The following is a 17864-nucleotide window of genomic DNA, read 5'->3' as shown; positions in this document are numbered from 1 at the left end:
AGCAGAGGAGGCAAACCCGGGTTTCCCGACCAGGTTACAATTAGACAGGTATTCACTTTACGGTCCCTGTGCATATACTTTGGGTGCTCCAGGCACTGGGCGACGCTGTCACCAGTAAGGTAGCTGGTTCAAACCCACCCACTGCTCAGTGGGAGAAAAATGAGGTGCTCTGCTCCTGTAAAGGCTGCAGCCCTGGAAACACTACATAGGGTTGCTGAACTAGAATAAAAGACACCCTTAAACAGTTTTTCTTAAATAACCATAGCCTAAGAACTCTAATTTTTGAAATACTTATGAGACATTTTTGAAAACATTAGGAAATATGGGCACAGGATCAGAATAGGCATTTCCCTGGTAATCAGGGTAATTTTTAAAATGAGATGCTTTGTACCACCCAATGCTCTCATTCCCCATTCTCAGTGATGACCTCACCATCTTCTGCACCACTAACCACGGTTTGCTTTAAGTTTACCATCTTCTCAGGCGAACCTGCTTCCCAGAGGAGGGCTCATTAGCAAAGGCCTACCAATGGACGGAGCCCCTTAAAGTCTCAGAACTTGCACGGTATTACGGGATTGATATACTTACAATTCAATTGGAAAGATGGGGCTTATCTCACTTATTTTCCCTGCTGAGGAGTTAAATGGTTAGTCAGGCGACCTTCCTGAAACAAAGTTATGCTCCCGGTGACTTTGTTTCCAAGACAGCTTTCTAGTCCCAAGGGAAAGCCTCGTGTGCGCCCCACCCATGTACACATAGTACAAAATCTCTGGTGGTCGCGATCAAGTCCCCCTGACTCATGTAACCTTAGGTGGCACAGAACTGCCCCGAGTATTCTTGTCTGTAATCTGCAGGGGAGCAGGTCGAGATCTCCTGCGAGGCCCACTCCTCCTCCTGCGTGTGTTCGAACCACACACGTTTGGGCTGGCAGCTGAGCTCATAATTACCATGGCGCCACCGACTCGTGTGAAACTTATGACTATCTTTCCCCCTTCCACTTATTAGGGTAATGATCAAGTGCTTCGACAGTTTGTACACAAACAGGCACGAATGTTAAAGGACTTTGGCGACCTATTTGAATCCAGCTTGTGGAAACTGAAAAATGACGTTGCTCTTATAATGAAAAAGAAGGCTGCTTCTGACCTATCAAATGATAACCGCACCCCACCAGAAAACTGACCCCGCGAGCTGTGAGGATTGGGTGAATTTTCAATGTGCTTAGTTAACTTTACTGTGAGAGCTGAATTGTGGACGCAACTTCTTTCAGCTCCTTTCTTCTATCGTTTTAAAGCAAAATTTCCCTCCAATTTTATTTAAAATAAACAAGTACACTGTGAGGAAGGGGCTCATGAGGACGCTGTACTTTCTGTATAATTTTTTCTTTGAACACATAATAGTTCTTAAAAATAAAGTCTATGAACACATATATATTTTAAGTCAAACATAAAAAAAATGTCTCTATCCAAAGTGGGGATGGGAAGTATCTGAAAGGAATGGTTAACACTGAGCTCTAGAACTCACCTCCTGGCTCCACTTAGTAATTCCATGATTTGAAGCAAGTGGCTTCCCCTCTCTGTCTCACCTTCCTCCTTCTACATGTGAAGGGTAATGTCGGTGGTAGATTGTTAATGCAGATACACCACTTAGTGCGATGCCTGGTCCGCAGGTGCAGTGAATAGCAGTCACCATTAATGATTGTGGTAAACCATCTAGAAGTTCAGATGAAGCTCTTTTGATCTGTCAGACCTTGAAACAATGGCTTACTTACTCATTTTTTTTTAATTTCATTTTTTTAAAAAGTAGTTTTATCGGTTTCCTTTCATCTTCATATCCTTCCATGCTTTGAACTAATTTTCTACCCTTGTTTTGTCTACATAGGCTTAGTTGAAATACTGTATATATTTGAGTATAAGTTGAACTGAATATCAGCCAAGGCACCTAATTTTACCACAAGAACAGAATAAAAAATGTGCTGAAAAATTCAGCCTATACACGAGTATATACACGGTACATTCAACTCAGTACGCAACATCGGTGCCTGGAACTTAGGACCTGTTAGTACAGGTGCCTGGGACAGTAGACACAGACTGTGGGAGATAAGGCCTGCCAGTTGCTAATACTGAAGCTGATCCTTGATTTCAGACTTGACGGATCCTCAATTAAGGATTGATAAGTCTTATTTAAGGACTAAGTGATTCCGTATAATCAGAGTGGTTCCTAAAAGCAGATTAACTAGTGTACGTGATGGCATGAATCAAATGGGTAAACCACTCATTTCATTCCTAAACTACCACTACAATCTTGCACCTTTCCCCCAGTTTGTTAAGCAGTGGAGTTGATTCTAGGGCTTGCTGCCTTGATCCGCAGGATGGACCGAGGGAAAGGCCGGGCTGATTTCCACAAGTCTTCCAGAAGGAAATAAGAAGTGATAACATTAATCCGTGCATCTTAACATGTGAAGTTAAAGGAAATCAAATGGCCGGGGCAGGACAGGCCATCACGGGCTGGAGGCGGAGGACTGACACACTGCATCTTAGCACTAGGGCCCAGGGAGAATGGAGGAGCCATGGGCTTTGCCTGTCACTCCAGGCCTCAGTCTGTGCACCACAACTGGAAAAAATCGAAAGTGTAGGTTGGGAGCTCCACATAGTAAAGGCAGGGACAGGACCAACAAAGGCATTGCTGAATTGTAAAAGCCTGCCAGTGATGGCGACAACATTAGAGGGCCTCCAGTTCGCTCCCTGCCTGGCCACTGGAAACAAATGACTGAAGTATCTCAACCTCAAGGTTCTTCAACAGTTTGGATGGAGGGAGGCCTCAGGTGGGGCATGCAGGGCCTCAGGGGATTCAAAGAAAAACTCGGATGCGGCCAGACGGCTATCTCAAACTAGAAGACAGGTCTTTCTGCTGCCTCTGTACATCAATGTCACCTGAGAGGAGAGCACAGGACAAGGTCAAGGAACACACAGCAAAGCTGAAAGCAACCCTACCGAACATGCAGCTTTGTCCAATGGTTCCCAAATGTAGGCCCAGACCCAACTTCCCCCAACTCCCCAATCTCCTAAATACAAACTCTTGGGTCCCTCCAGAACCTGGAGTTGTTTTGTGATTCTGATATGCAGTTGTAAGATAGGCTTTACAGAGCCTACAACATGTTCTATGGTCTCACAAACTTGGGCAAACTGAGATTAAAATCAGTGCTTCCCAGTGAGTAGAGCATACTCTCTCTGGGATCAGGCAGGGCCGAGCAAAGTGAAGTTAGAGCGAGCAGTACTCCTATCAGTGAGCTCTGGCTGACCCAAGACGGAGGCACAGAAAGGTCCCTCAGCACAAATAATGTTCCTGTACGTGTTATGTTTCTCACTTTAGAGCAGGAATTCCAATGAGGTGGAGCTGTCCTCTGTACCTAATGAATGGCACAAAACACTGTGTGTTTATTAAACGCTATTACAAAAAGTACATGTCTTAGGGCTTCAACAGATAACCTACAGTACAAAACTTAGAGAAAATTCTTCAAAAATTAGAGAGGAAATCGATATACATAAGCTGAATCCTTAAGCTATACATTCTAGGTACAGAAGCAGGAAAAGAAAGAATGACAAGCCCAATTATTAGCAGTAAGCAATTTTCTGCCACCATTCAAATACCTATGGGCAGGTTCATACATGAAATCACCATTCATTTGACAATCTATTATTCAGCTGAAGCAAGAGGTCAAAATCAATCAGTAAAGATGGTACGATACTAAGAATCTAGGCTAAGTTGGCAAAAAGTGCCATTTCACTTAATAAAGGCCCACACAGGATGTAGAGATCCTCACTGGGAAGTGAGAGTCCCTTCAATAGCATGGCAAAAGAAGTAGCTGCCCCCGCCCGAATACTCTCATGCAGAAATGCAGCGGTAACATGTCAAAGGTCCCCTGCCTATCCTGGCAGCTCCTTTATTAAAATGCTTCATTAACACTTCAGTGAAAAAGTACAATATTAGAGTTCTTTCATAAGCAATAAAAATCATAGAATCAGCTGAGATTTAAATTTTAGGGTTGGCTAGTTCAATTTCCTGCTTTTAATGAGTAGCTATTTTAGATCTGGCAATCGTCCACATACGGTCAGACAGCCTTACAGAAGATTATCAAGTAGCAAATACAGAAGCCGTCGATTCATGCATGCAATGGCTGCAGTTGTTTCTTGACAAGCTTAGACTTCGGAGCTGCTAATAACACTAAATTCTATGCCGCGGCGGGTGAGCCTGTCAATCAACTTTGTTCTGGAGAAAGCCGCTCCAGGTGTGAAGACGCCGCCCCTGTCAACAACAACAAAGTAAAACAGAGTTCACAGGCCACTGCAGCCCTTCCCTCAGCCACTGCACCTGACCAGCTATCAAGTCACTGCACAACCCGCAGAAACCTGACTCTTGATTCTTTCATGGATTACTTTTGGTTCCGTTCCTAAAATCAGCCAAATGAGTCCAGGCAGGAGGAAACCAGAGCCACCTAGCCTGGTTCAGTTCCTCATGACACTGTTTCCCACCAATGGCTGAGTCAGAGGGCAGAGAGCACCGTGCCCCTGAACAACTGCTTTGTATCCAAACAGCCCGCACACTTTTGAGGATTCAATCAATTCCTGGAGGAAATACATTTAGGCAATCAACTATTATTAAAGCAGAAACAGGCCTTAAACTAGATGGGAAAATGTTTCTTTAAATGCAATAGCTAGCACTTATAAAATGCTACATATTTTCAAAGAGCACCTAGCATTTGAAAAAAAATTATTAGATTTTACTCCATACAATTTTTCTTTTATTACTTGATATTGTTTTATGTCGTGCTTAATTTGTTTCCAGAGGCCTATGCTCATTTGTAAGCTGGCCTAGTTTTAAAGTAACAGCTAAATGCTCCCATAAGATAGTCCATGAGATAATCATCTAGCCAGCCTCCCATGACTCAAATCATCCGGGTGGCAGGGCGCCCAATGGCAGCTCGGTATCCTGCAGCACTGATTAGAGCTGCCTGTGAATCTCAGGTGAATGGCCTTTAACAATAGAAACCTTTTTCAAGTGGCTGATTCTAGACTTGAGCTATTAACATAAGTATCTGGAGCCAATTTACATGGCTTTCAACATTTTCTGTCTCCTTTTATTTATTCTGCAGTTGGTCCCACAAACTGGTAAGGAATGATCCAGTTCATAATTTTAATTTACCTTATCTTTGCCTCAAAAGAACTATAATTGCTTAGATAAATTTTAAAAGCCAAAAAATAAATGGAAAAAAATTTTAACTAGAAGGGAAGAAAATCGAACTCACGCCTTAGGAAGATCAGAGACATCGTTGAGAAGAGTCAGGGCTGCTTGGACCATGGCTATGGGGGTAGCCACATATCCAGCCTCTGGAGGAGATGGACCGCAGAAAAATCATTCATGAAGCATGAATTCAATATCACCACAAACACATTTTATGGCTAACTATGAGTACAGAATATTTTCAATATATGAGAGGATTTCAAAGAGTTCATGGAAAGCTTCCATTTTTTTCCATTGCATTTTTCCATGAATTTTTAAAGTCCTCTTGTATACTCTGATTACTTAATGAAAAAATAAAACTTAATGTAGCAGCACTGTGTTAGAAACTGTCCTAAGTTTTAAATCGACTTTTAAGAAAAATTGCCACTGTGTTGACTTTGCCTCGGGAACTGTGGCTTTTTAACAACTGACTTTTCTTCACAAGTAAACTGCCAAGCCTTTCTTCTAAGACACCTCTGGGTGGACTTGAACCTACAACCTTTCTGTTAGGAGCTGAGTACACCATCTGGGACTCTTATAAACTCATTTAATTTCCCTATGACTTTTATGAGGTTAGTACTATGAGTGCATCCATTTTACAGATGAGAAAACTGAGGCATAGAGAGTCTAAGTGACGTGCTTGGAATTGGGAAGTCGCTGAGCCAGGATCCTATTCATGTAGCAAGCTCCAGAGCCCGTGCTCTTACTCACTCCACTGCACTACAGCTTAACAACCATCAGAGCCAACAGTCCTAGGCTCCAGGTTTGTCCATTTGTACACACTGACCTCCACCTACATTCACACATAACACTTAAAAAAGACCCTCTCCATTTTCTTAAGAAAAACTGATGATACCTGAGTAATGTAAACATCCATAGGAAGGGTTGAAGGCTGAAAGGCTGGTAGTTCAAACCCACCCAAAAGAGCACAGCTGTACAAATCCTATGGAGAGTTCTACCTAAACATGCAGTAGAGTGGCTAGGAATCTAAGGGAACTGCTAGCAACTGACGACCACATAAGGAAGCGAGATTATTTACATTTCAGTCAAATAACAAATGCTGTCCCCACCCCCAGCCAGTCCTGGGGCCTTGGGGCTCGGCTCAAAGGGAGTCCCTCTGGAACATGGGGTACAGTGAATGGTGTGACCCTTTGCTGGGCATGCCTACACAGTAGGGTATGCTGGGCCCCTCTAGGGTTTCCCGTATGGGCTCCAATAAATTTCTTCCCTTTTGCTTAATGTATGGATTGTGATAAGAGTTGTATGAGCCCCAAATAAAATTTAAAAAAATAAATAAATAAAATTAAAAAAAAAAAAAAGAAACGGACCAGCGGAGCATTTTTTCTAAAGCACCATTGAGTGGATTGGAAACACCAGTCTTTTAGTGGCTAAGTAGTTAACAATTTGAACCATACAAAAATTCCATACCTGTGTATATATATAATATTTATTATACATCATATATTATTTGTTCATCATATAGCTTGCATAATTATGGTAAAAGAATACAACTTGAACTGCACCTTTCCTGATTTTATTCCGATTGAATGACTATGTCTTGGACAGGTTGTGTATGAGCATAATAAAGTGTTTTGGAATTGTCAAAAAAAAAACAAAACCAAAACCCACCCAAAAAAACAAAATGCACAGTCAACTTATCTTAAAAAGTTCATTGGGAATTTGAAAAAAAAAAGGCATGAATGCAGAGATACCATTGCCATCTGTCTAGATAATAAAACTGCAAAACCAAGCCCCGTCTCCCCAACCCCGCAATGTATCAGAGATGATGGTCACTAAGTTTAGTAATTCACATGTTGAATTGTCTCTATATAGTTCTCTAAAATTTTACAGCAAAAAATTTTCAACCTTTTGGGTTATAAATCTTTTTAACAACCTATCAAAAGCCATCGCAATCTCCAGAAAAATGCAGAAGGACCCTCAGATTTTACAAAGAATTACAGAGTGCTCATGGATTCCAAAGAAACGCTGGTTTACATTGGAGTTTTGTCATGGTAACAGTATTTTAATGTGACTCCTGATTATGAGAATAAAACAGATAAATATCAACCACCCTTTTTCTAATTAAAATTTGCTATTGTGAATTGAGCAACATCTGAAAAGAAAGCCAGAGTTAAGGATTCACTAATGAAACTGGATATCAATAATATATTACTAGATATAAGATTTAATATAATATTGATATTTAACTCCTCCCTTTTCCAGAAAAATTTAAAATTACTTAAAATAATTTGTACAAATGTATTAAAATAATTAAGATTGAAAAAGAAAAGATTGTAATAACATATAGGTCTGTAACTTGAAACACTGTAATCTTAAAGCAAATGCAAAATACCTGGTCCTTTCACCTGCGTACAAATTCTGATATTTGGTTTGTTCTTATCAGTTGCAAGGCCTTGGCTATAGCCTTGACCAAAGAATGTCATTGTAAATGATGTAGCATCCATCTGTGGAAGGAAAGCAGAATCAACAAAGAACCAACAGACAAATCATTTCCTCCCTGAACGTAATGAAACTTGTTATTCTGTACTTCATGAGCCATTTTCAAAGAATAAAAACAAGAACAGTCTACAGCCAGAACATTCTGTTCTCCTTTAATCATAGGGCAAAGTTAAACTCTCAGAGGAGAATTAACTAGCACATAAGAGGAGGAGATACAGAAGATCTTTAGGTGGTGGCTTCAAGGATGACAGCATCATGAGAGGAGGCAGGTCCACAGGGAAAGCTTCAGGTGGTTTTAACTCCTGAGCACTGGGGGGAAGGAATATGGTCATCTAGTTTTAAACATGTGGGTTGAAGTAACAAGATCAAAATAGCTAGCAAGTAATAGAAATGTGGACTGGAGGACCGATATTTAATCCTCCTCTTACAGATGTAAAATTTTATTTAAAAATTAAATACATCCTACAGGAATGATTGTAACATGTTGCATAATCACAAAATTTAGAAATGAGAATTCAGTTGTAGTCAATTCACTGTTACTATTAACTGTCAAACATGAGTCATTGGTAAGATTCTCACATTAAATAGGGCCCCTCATGTGCAGCCATCACTCTGTCAGTGGAGGCTGTGCCTCTAGGACGCTGACCAGGTTTCAGCAGCACTCCCAGACTAAGAGGAGGCCCAGTGATTTAACTCCTGAAAAATCAGTTAATGAGATCCCTATGGCTCACAACAGTCTGATACACAACCAATCATGGGGGTGCAGGACCGGCAGGATTGAATTCTACATGGAGTCACCCTGAGTGCATTGAACAACAATGTTAGACCTAATGCTATAAAATATGGTTAAAATAGTGTAGTGGGGAAGAGAAGTCTGTAAACAGATCTAATACAGTGGAACCATGAACTAACAGATAATAGGATTAAATTAGAGAGGACATCAAATCAATCGGCAGTGTTTTAAAATTTCTATGTGTACACACACACACACACACACGCACACACACACACACTTTTCTAGAAGTTCATTACACAGAAAAGTAGGGTAGAAATCAGAAAGGAGAAACCATCCATTAAAGGCAAGAAGGGATAAATTTTCAGAGGCACATGTAGCATGCCTCCCTTCCCTTGCTTGTGGCTCATATTATTAACACTAACTGAAATAATCTTCTCTCAAGATGAGGCTCTTATTCAGCTTTAGGACTATTTTAAACACTGTCAGTGAACTAAAATCAATGGAAGGAAGGTCATAGGATGCTTAGTGGGGCTCAATCAAGGGCAATGTAGCAGTGAGGAATTACTAAACCCGAATGAAGGCCGAACATGATGGTGGGACAAGAGAGAAGTAAAAAGGAAATAGAGGAGAGAACCAAGAGGCAAAGGACATTTATAGAGGACTAAATACTGGTATGTACATATGTAAATATATATAATGAGAAGGGAATAGAATGATGTACTTATATCTATATGTTAAGGATTAAGGTTGCAGATGGGCATTGGGCCTCAACTCAAGAACTCCCTCAACACAAGAACACTTTGTTCTAACAATCCGGCACTCTGTGATGCTCACCTTCCCAACATGATTGCTGAAGACAAATGTGGTGAAGAAAGCTGACAGTGCCCAGCTATCAAAAGATAAAGTATCTGCGGTCTTAAAAGGCTTGACAATAAACAAGCAGCCATCTAGCTGAGAAGCAACAAAGCTCACATTGAAGAAGCACACCAGCCTGTGTGATCATAAGGTGTCGATGGGATCAGGTATCAGGCATCTACGACCCAGAATAAAACCATAGCCAAGGTAAATGTGGTTGGGGGCCAAGGAGTGGAGAGCCAAAGCCCATCTGTACACAACTGGACATCCCCCTCACAGAAGAGTCACAGGGAAGAGATGAGCCAGTCAGGGTACAGTATAGCACCGATGAAACACACAACTTTCCTCTAGCTCATTGGTGCTTCCTTCATCCCACTATCATGACCTCAATTCTACCTTACAAATTGGATTAGACCAGCGAATGCACACTGCTACAGATAAGAGCTTGCAACACATAGAATCCAGGATAGATAAACCCCTTAGAGCCAACAAGAAGAATAGAGATACCAGGAGGATTAGGGGAGGGTGGGGGTGAAAGGGGGAATTGATCACAAGGATCAACCTAGAACCCCCTCCCAGCAGGAAAAATAACAGAAAAGTGGTAATGGAGGACAATGTAAGATATGAAAAAATAATCTATAACTTATCAAGGGTTTGTGAGGGAGGGTGAGTGGGGAGGGAGGAAGACATGGGAAGCTGTATCAGGGGCTCAAGTGGGAAGCGAATGCATTGAAAATGATGATGGCATATGTGCAAATGTGCTTGACACATTAGATGTGGTGACACATTAGATGCATGTATGGAGTATGATGAGATGTAAAAGCCCCCAATAAAAGTATTAAACAAAACAAAACCCTGTCACCCCTCTGCTAGTACAAATCAATGAAAAGTTGACATGAAAACACAAGCTATCTGCCATCTAGGTGGAGACCAGTATGGACTCAGGATGGGCCACAGGAGGTGGCCTTCTGGCCAGCGGCATCCTTGGGAGTGTGCGAAAACACCCAGAAAGCCTTCTCAGGACAATGTATACTACTGGGATACTTACCAAACCTGATCTAGAACCACCCTACCAGTATCAGTGATTCTCAATCTTGGTAGCCCTGAGGAGCTTGTAAAAGCCCCGATGTCTAGGCCATACTCCAGACCAAATCAAACCACAATCTCTGGTCATCAGGTTTGGGTTTCCTCCCAAGTTGAGAGCCACTGCTTTACACTTAGAGGCTTTACCTTCACACATACCGAATCAGATTGTCCAGAGACAGGGTCAGGGCATGTATTTTTTTTTGAAAATTACGCAATGATTCTGTTACATAAAACCCAAGCTAAACACCTCATGACATGGACAAAATTGGAAGGCATTATGCTCAGTAGAGTTAGGCAATCTCATAAAGATAAATACTTCCCGACACCACTATTACGAAGGGAAGGGACTTTGAAGACTATGATGAAGGAAAGGGGAAGGGGAGAGGGAAGGGACCCAGAGGGTGGGAAAAAAACAAACAAAAACAATGAACGACCACACACGTGGAGAGTTTAACTGGGGTACCGTCACTGTGCTGATGTGACAGGCTGTACAACTACACATGGCTTTCTTGTGTTCTATTCCCCAAATAAAAGGAGGGGGGAAACAACCAAAACAAGTTTAATTCTTTTTAAACAGAGGCAAGGATCACAAGCTTAAAAGAAAACCAGATTCCTTACCCCTCAGATATAAACTTTGGTCTAAGTGATTACAAAAGGAAGAAAACTTAAATTGAAACTGACTTGAATTATTTTTTGTGACACTTGAGCTAGTTTCAAACAAACAAACAAAATCCATGCTAAGAAAGGAGTAAGTTAGGAAAGACATTTTTGTAGAGAAGACTTTCACAGAAAGCAAAGTTAGATTTACAGTGGGATGATGAATTGGAAAGAAACAAAGAGAAGTTTATTCAAGAGACAGAGACCTAAAACAAGCCAGTTGTGACAGGTGTAGAGTTTTTCTAGAATGACGCTTATGTGCTACCACCAATGGAGATGGAAAATATAGAAGAGTTTTTGGGGGAACAAAATTCAGACTTTTTATTTTAATTGTATTTGATGTGATAAGTCATCTAGAGATGATTTAAATTATACAGGAAGTAATCTTAAATTATACAGTAATCCTACATACAAGTAAATCCCTGTACAAATAAATGATACACAAAGTAATGTTTTGTTATTGTCTTTTTGTTTTTAGATGGTCTTATTTATATGAAATCTAAGATTGGTCACTCTGTAGAGACAGTTATGGCACGAGGAAATAAGAAGCTAATAATAGAGTAAGCAGTAAATCATACAGGAAGATGTGTGTTGGTTACATGCAAATATTATGACATTTTATAAAAGGGACTTTTGCATCCACATTTTATATGTGTGGGGTCCTAGATATTGGGGGGTGGCTATATTCTAATTATTTCAAGAAGGAGAACAGTGTCAAAGATAACAGACACTATGAGAAGAGCAAAAAGGCATTTCATCCATCTCGCGATTCCAAGAGCACTTGCCACTTTGGCAAGGGGATAATGCACAGGCAAGGAGGGTGGAAGGGCTCTCTTACAGGTTGAGAACAAAAGACGCATGTTTCTACAGAATGATAATTCTAACACAATAATAAATGCTTGATTTCTAGGATCATAGGGGGTAAGATTAGCTTTGAGAACAAAGATGGTCAGGAGCAGCGATGACAGGCGTAGCAGGCACTGATGAGGCACACAGCAGATTTTCCTAATTCTTTTACAGTAGCAGGTTATGATAAAGTGAAGATGGAGCAGAGAGTTGGGGTTGGGTAGACTTTGGGGGAAAGCCACTGAAAGGTGATGGAGAGTTGGTAAAAAGATCAACAAGTGATGTTAAAAGTTCCACTAAGACATGGAACAAAAACTTGTAGCAGTCCTATTTGTTCGACAGTGGAATTCCTGTGGCATTGGTGGTATATATGAGATGAAGGTTCACTGACCCAAGACCTGCCAGGCTCAGAACCTGGATCTGTAAGTCACATGGTGGAGAATGAGGGGTCAGTACTACTACACTCTTGAAATACTGGAGAATAGTAAGTTTTCTACCACAGGGCTCCAGGGCACATGAAAGAAGAAATGACATTTGGGGGAGGGGGTTTAAAAAGAGAGGGATAATGGAAGACAAAAATGTTGGAAGTAAAAGTATTTGGGATCGCCATGAAATAGAGAAAATATATGTTCTGGAACCACATGGTTAGTTAGGTTCCTATCTCTGGCATGTACTTCCTAGCTGTAGTACCTTCACACTTTTCTTAGCCTTTCTATGCATCATTTTGTAAAACAGGATAATAATAGCTATCTCAAAGACTATTTGAACAGATTAAATGACCTAATTTAAGTAAAATGCTGAGTAAAGTACATGAAATATAGTAAGTGCTTTTACTAAGTCTTAGCTGTTATCTAAGTAAAAGTAAAAGTAAAAATAAAAATCAAGAAAACTATTGATTTAGACTTACATAGCAAAGAAATAATTACCTGTTTTTGTGTTGGACCTTGCTTTGAAAAATAACCAAAGGAGAAGAGCCGTGGGAACTGAAAAAAAAAAAAAAGTAAAATCATCAGGTAATTAAAAAAAACACTTAGAACACTATAATTTCATAAAGTTTTACTTACTCTTATGAGAAGTTGTCTTCCAATGCCAAACCTCACAAAGAATAAAAAGAAAAGTCCTGCAAACATCAGCTTAATCACAGAGGTGATGCCTCCCACAGTCACATAAGCAGCATATTGGACCTAGAGTAAAGAGAACACGACTCTGTTTTAGACACAAGCATATGACGACTTGTAACTAACTTCTTAGTTAAAATATGGAACAAAAGCAGTAGCCACTTTATGAATGTGTGCTATTCTGAAAGATTATTAAAAATGAAATGTTGTGAAGAAGTCATTGAAGATATGGCTGCAACAGCAAGTGTGGTGAAGAAACCACAGGGGTCCAGCTATCAGAAAGAATAGCTTCTAAGTCTTAACAACTTATATTAAAACAAACAGCTATCTAAGCTAAGTCCACATGGAAGAAACACACCAACCTGTGTGATCCAAAGAGCGTAAATAATAACATCTAAAACTGGAGGAAGGAACTAATGTGTGCATAAGCAAATGTGGTGAAGAAAGCTGATGGTGCCCGGCTATCAAAAGATACAGTGTCTGGGGTCTTAAAGGCTTGAAGATAAACAAGCGGCCATTTATCTGAGAACCAACAAAGCCCACATGGAAGAAGCACACCAGCCTGTGCGATCACAAAGTGTCAGGTATCAGGCCTCAAAGAACAAAAAAACCATATCATTGTGAATGAGGGGGAGTGCAGAGTGGAGACCCACAGCCCATCTGAAGGCAATTGGACATCCCTTACAGAAGGGCTGCAGGGAGGAGACGAGCCAGTATGGATGTAGCATAGCACACATGAAACATACAGCTTTCCTCTAGTTCTTTAATGCTTCATTCCCCCCGCCCCCCACCTTAATGATCCCAATTCTACCTTACAAATCTGGCTAGATCAGAGCATGTACACATAAGAACTGGAAACACAGGGAATCCAGGACAAACAAACCCCTCAGTACCAATAATGACAGTAGCCATACCAGGAGGGGAGAAAGGGTAAACTGATCACAATGATCCACCTATAACACCCTCCCTGGGGGATGGACAACTGAAAAGTGGGTGAAGGGAGACATCAGTCAGTGTAAGACATGACAAAATTATAATAATTTATAAATGATCAAGGGTTCATGAGGGAGGGAGGGTGGGAGGAGGGGGAAAATGAGGAGCTGATACCAAGAGCTCAAGTAGAAAGCAAATGTTTTGAGAATGATGAGGACAACAAATGTACAAATGTGCTCGACACGATGGATGGATGGATGGTGATGAGTCATACGAGCCCCCAATAAAATGATTTTAAAAAAAGGCATTCTCTGCCTTTTGATTGGAGTTCTTAGTTCATTTATATTCACTGTAATTACTGCTAAGTGACTTGTTTCTGCCCTTTTGTTACTTGTTTTTCATGTGTCTTAAGTCTTTTTTGTCCTTTACTACTGTTTACTTGAGTCACAGGATGAGTGTATAATCACCATTAAATGCAAATTACACACAGTGAGTCTGTACACTTCCAAAAGCCGACATACATTCTTTTTTTTCTTTACAAACATAAAAATCCTATGAGAGTGCTTCTAAAAGTTCTTGAAAAAATAGAATTAAAAGATAATAGAATTTTCCCATGAACTTTTGAAGGCTTCTTCTATATACCAGGTAACTGTAACAAACAACAAACACTCTTTAATAATACATAAATCATATATACTTACTGGTGAGTCCTCTAAATTTTCATGCAAATAACGCTGGGTCCGCTTCACCACAGACACATCAGCTCCCAAGAAAGGAATGGCATAACCGCTGAGTTCTCTACAGTAAGAAATCTGCCACCTGTTAAGACAGACCTGTGAGTATTCCGCATTTCCCTATAGTTACAGTGATCACAAATTTAGCTGGGTAACTTTTTTTTCTAAATGTTATTTTGTTGAGAATATACTCAGCAAAGTTCAACAATTGCTACATATACCATAAAAAATTCTTAATTTGAGATTGATTAAGCTACATAACATCACTACACTTTAAGGTGGTGGGTTTAACTGCACAAAATTTAATTTACATTGAATTTTAACAATGATAGTGACATGTCATCACGCATAGCCCACCCCCCACACCGTGTCCAAATATATCACATTTACATCAAGTAATTACATAAGTTTTGCTGATGTTCTGAGGTGCAGCTGTGTCAATTTTGACTCACAATAAGGTATTAAATGTATTGACATTTTAAAAAATTCTGATCTTAATTATTACAAAATATTCTCCAGAGTTTTCTTAGTAGCATATTTTAACAATAAACAATATATTTAAACTATAAAAATGAAAGACAAGATTCTGAGTTAACATACCTTTTTTTCAATTTTGGGCCAACAATTGGGATAGGTTTCAGTCTTGACTCATTTCGTAGTTTTTTCAAATTACACTGATTTCCAAAACCATAAATTGCTGATTTCCAGGTACCATCATGAATGCATAATCCCTAATAAAGTATTAAAGGTAAATTATGAAAATATGAAACCAACTAACCTGTAATACATTATTACAAAGAACACTTTCTCTCTATTTAGAAAAGTATAAAACATTAATAACCTTGTAAATTTCCATGACTAGTTAGGCAGCTGTAACACTGATAAACTCCATCATATTTACACCAATTCCATATTCACACCAACTTCAGCCCTCGCTTCTTCACTTCTAACATTATCTAAGTTGTTTGAAGGAAGGCATTTAATTTTTATTGACTAGTCACATTCCTTCCTTCACGATTAACCTTGCTAATCTGATCCCTCCTCAAATTATTCCAGCACCATCAAACAAAAAGACCCCCAATGATAAACCTAGCACTCACAGCTGCCTGACTCGTTCCGGGCTACCTGTCTCTGCATTCGCCTGGAGTTTGGTTTGGCCTATGGTCACAGCATACTGTGAACACAAGTTCTGACATCTGAGAGGTTGTTCCCTTTAATCTTTTTAAAGAACATCTGACTATTCCTTGTCTTCTGTATTTCCAAATACAGTTTAGAATCAGTTTATCAAGTTTCACATAAAAACAGAATAAAAGAAAACCCTCAGATGGTATGGATTTTTTAAAACATTTTATTAGGGACTCATACAACTCTTATCACAATCCATACATACATCAATTGTATAAAGCACATCCGTACATTCTTTGCCCTAATCATTTTCAAAGCATTTGCTCTCCACTTAAGCCCTTTGCATCAGGTCCTCTTTTTTCCCCCTCCCTCCCTTCTCCCCCCTCCCTCATGAGCCCTTGATAATTTATAAATTATTCTTTTGTCATATCTTGCCCTATCCGGCAGATGACTGATTTTTCAAAAGGCCTTTTTCCCAGGGCACCTATGTGAGCACTCTCACCTTCCACCCTGATGAGCAGTCATGTGAACTGTCCACCAAGGACTCTGCTTACTATTGATTTGGGTCCAAAGGGAGGCATTCGACGTTAATTTGTATAAGATTGGCAAATTACAAGTGCTTTTTTCGGATGAGAAAGAAACCACTAATGAATAACCTTTCACTCAGCACTCTGCCTTACACGTGCCAGTCTCTTCTGTGCGCCTTTGTGGAACTGATATTGAACTTTCTGGAAAATATGTCCTCAGACACTTTTCTTTTCTTTACCCATTTTATTAGGGGCTCATACGACTCATCACCATCTATACATACATCAACTGTGTAAAGCACATCTGTACATTCATTGCCCTCATCATTCTCAAAGCATTTGCTCTCCACTTAAGCCCTTTGCATCATGTCCTCTTTTCCCCCCTCCCTCCCCGCTCTCTCTACCTCATGAGCCCTTGAGAATTTATAAATTTTTATTTTGTCATATCTTGCCCTGTCCACCGTCTCCCTTCACCCCCTTTTCTGTTGTCCTTCCCCCGGGGAGGAGGTCACATGTAGATCCTTGTAATCGGTTCCCTCTTTCCAACCCACTCTCCCTCTACCCTCCCAGTATCGCCACTCACACCCCTGGTCCTGAAGGTATCATCCACCCAGGATTCCCTGTGCCTCCAGCTCCTATCTGCACCAGTGTACATCCTCTGCTCTATCCAGACTTGTAAGGCAGAATTCGGATCATGATAGTTGGGGGGGGGGGGAAGGAGGGAGGAAGCATTTAGGAACTGGAAGAAAGCTGTATTCTTCATCGGTGCTATGTCACACCCTGACTGACTCATCTCCTCCCCTAGACCCCTCTGTGAGGGGCTCTCCAGTGTCTGACAAATGGGCTTTGGGTCTCCACGCTGCACTTCCCCCTTCATTCACTATGGTAAGATTTGTGTGTGTGTTGATGCCATATACCTGATCCCTTCGACACCTTGTGATCGCACAGGCTGGTGTGCTTCTTCCATGTGGGCTTTGTTGCTTCTGAGCTAGATGGCCGCTTGTTTGCCTTCAAGTCTTTAAGACCCCAGACACTATCTCTTTTGATAGCCGGGCACCATCAGCTTTCTTCACCACATTTGCTTGTTCACCAGATTATATGAATTTATAATATTATATGCAATTATAAATCAATCTGAGAAAAGTTGGTATCTTACAGTTTTCTTCATAAAATCTTGCACACTTCCTATCATACTATTTTATAACTATTATGGATTTATTAAAGATAAAAGTCAAACTTCAAGAGCTACACACAAATAGTTTTTATTCTAGATTGAACAAAGTTTAAACTCCAAATAAGCACTGCCCAGAAGACCCAAGGGCATTATCTTTTATAATCATTGCTTAATGGCTGCAGGTAAGTCTGAGTAATTTTAAATGTGTCAGTGTTTGGCCCTTACTGACAATGATTATGAACGTGTAAGAACAAGTGATCTCAGGAGGGGGAGGGGAAAGGGAAAAAAAGAGCTGGTTCCAAGAGGGCTCCAAAGAAAGTAAATGTCTAGAAGAGA

At 40.3% G+C, this 17864-nt stretch overlaps 2 protein-coding genes across 2 annotated transcripts in view; one reads left to right on the top strand and one right to left on the bottom strand.

Moving 5' to 3' along the window:
• Window positions 1-1233, top strand: part of LOC142440134 (kinesin-like protein KIF28P) — a 111048-nt gene extending 109815 nt beyond the window's left edge. The window contains exon 23 of the mRNA XM_075542695.1: window positions 1006-1233. Within this exon, the coding sequence (XP_075398810.1) occupies window positions 1006-1179 (174 nt within the window). The 3' untranslated portion in view covers window positions 1180-1233. The remainder of the gene's footprint in view (window positions 1-1005) is intronic.
• Window positions 1234-3908: 2675 nt separating this feature from the next.
• SCCPDH (saccharopine dehydrogenase (putative)) overlaps window positions 3909-17864 on the bottom strand; it is a 35577-nt gene continuing 21621 nt past the window's right edge. Inside the window, exons 6-12 of the mRNA XM_075531382.1 lie at window positions 15303-15433; window positions 14670-14787; window positions 12982-13101; window positions 12844-12900; window positions 7631-7742; window positions 5303-5384; window positions 3909-4302 (exon numbers count right to left, since the gene is read on the bottom strand). Of these exons, the coding sequence (XP_075387497.1) occupies window positions 4197-4302; window positions 5303-5384; window positions 7631-7742; window positions 12844-12900; window positions 12982-13101; window positions 14670-14787; window positions 15303-15433 (726 nt within the window). The 3' untranslated portion in view covers window positions 3909-4196. The remainder of the gene's footprint in view (window positions 4303-5302; window positions 5385-7630; window positions 7743-12843; window positions 12901-12981; window positions 13102-14669; window positions 14788-15302; window positions 15434-17864) is intronic.

Source organism: Tenrec ecaudatus, chromosome 1 (genome assembly GCF_050624435.1).
Source record: "Tenrec ecaudatus isolate mTenEca1 chromosome 1, mTenEca1.hap1, whole genome shotgun sequence".
Taxonomy (NCBI): Eukaryota; Metazoa; Chordata; class Mammalia; order Afrosoricida; family Tenrecidae; genus Tenrec; species Tenrec ecaudatus.
The sequence above is the reverse complement of the archived record's forward strand: the minus strand, read 5'-3'. Positions and strand labels throughout refer to the sequence as shown.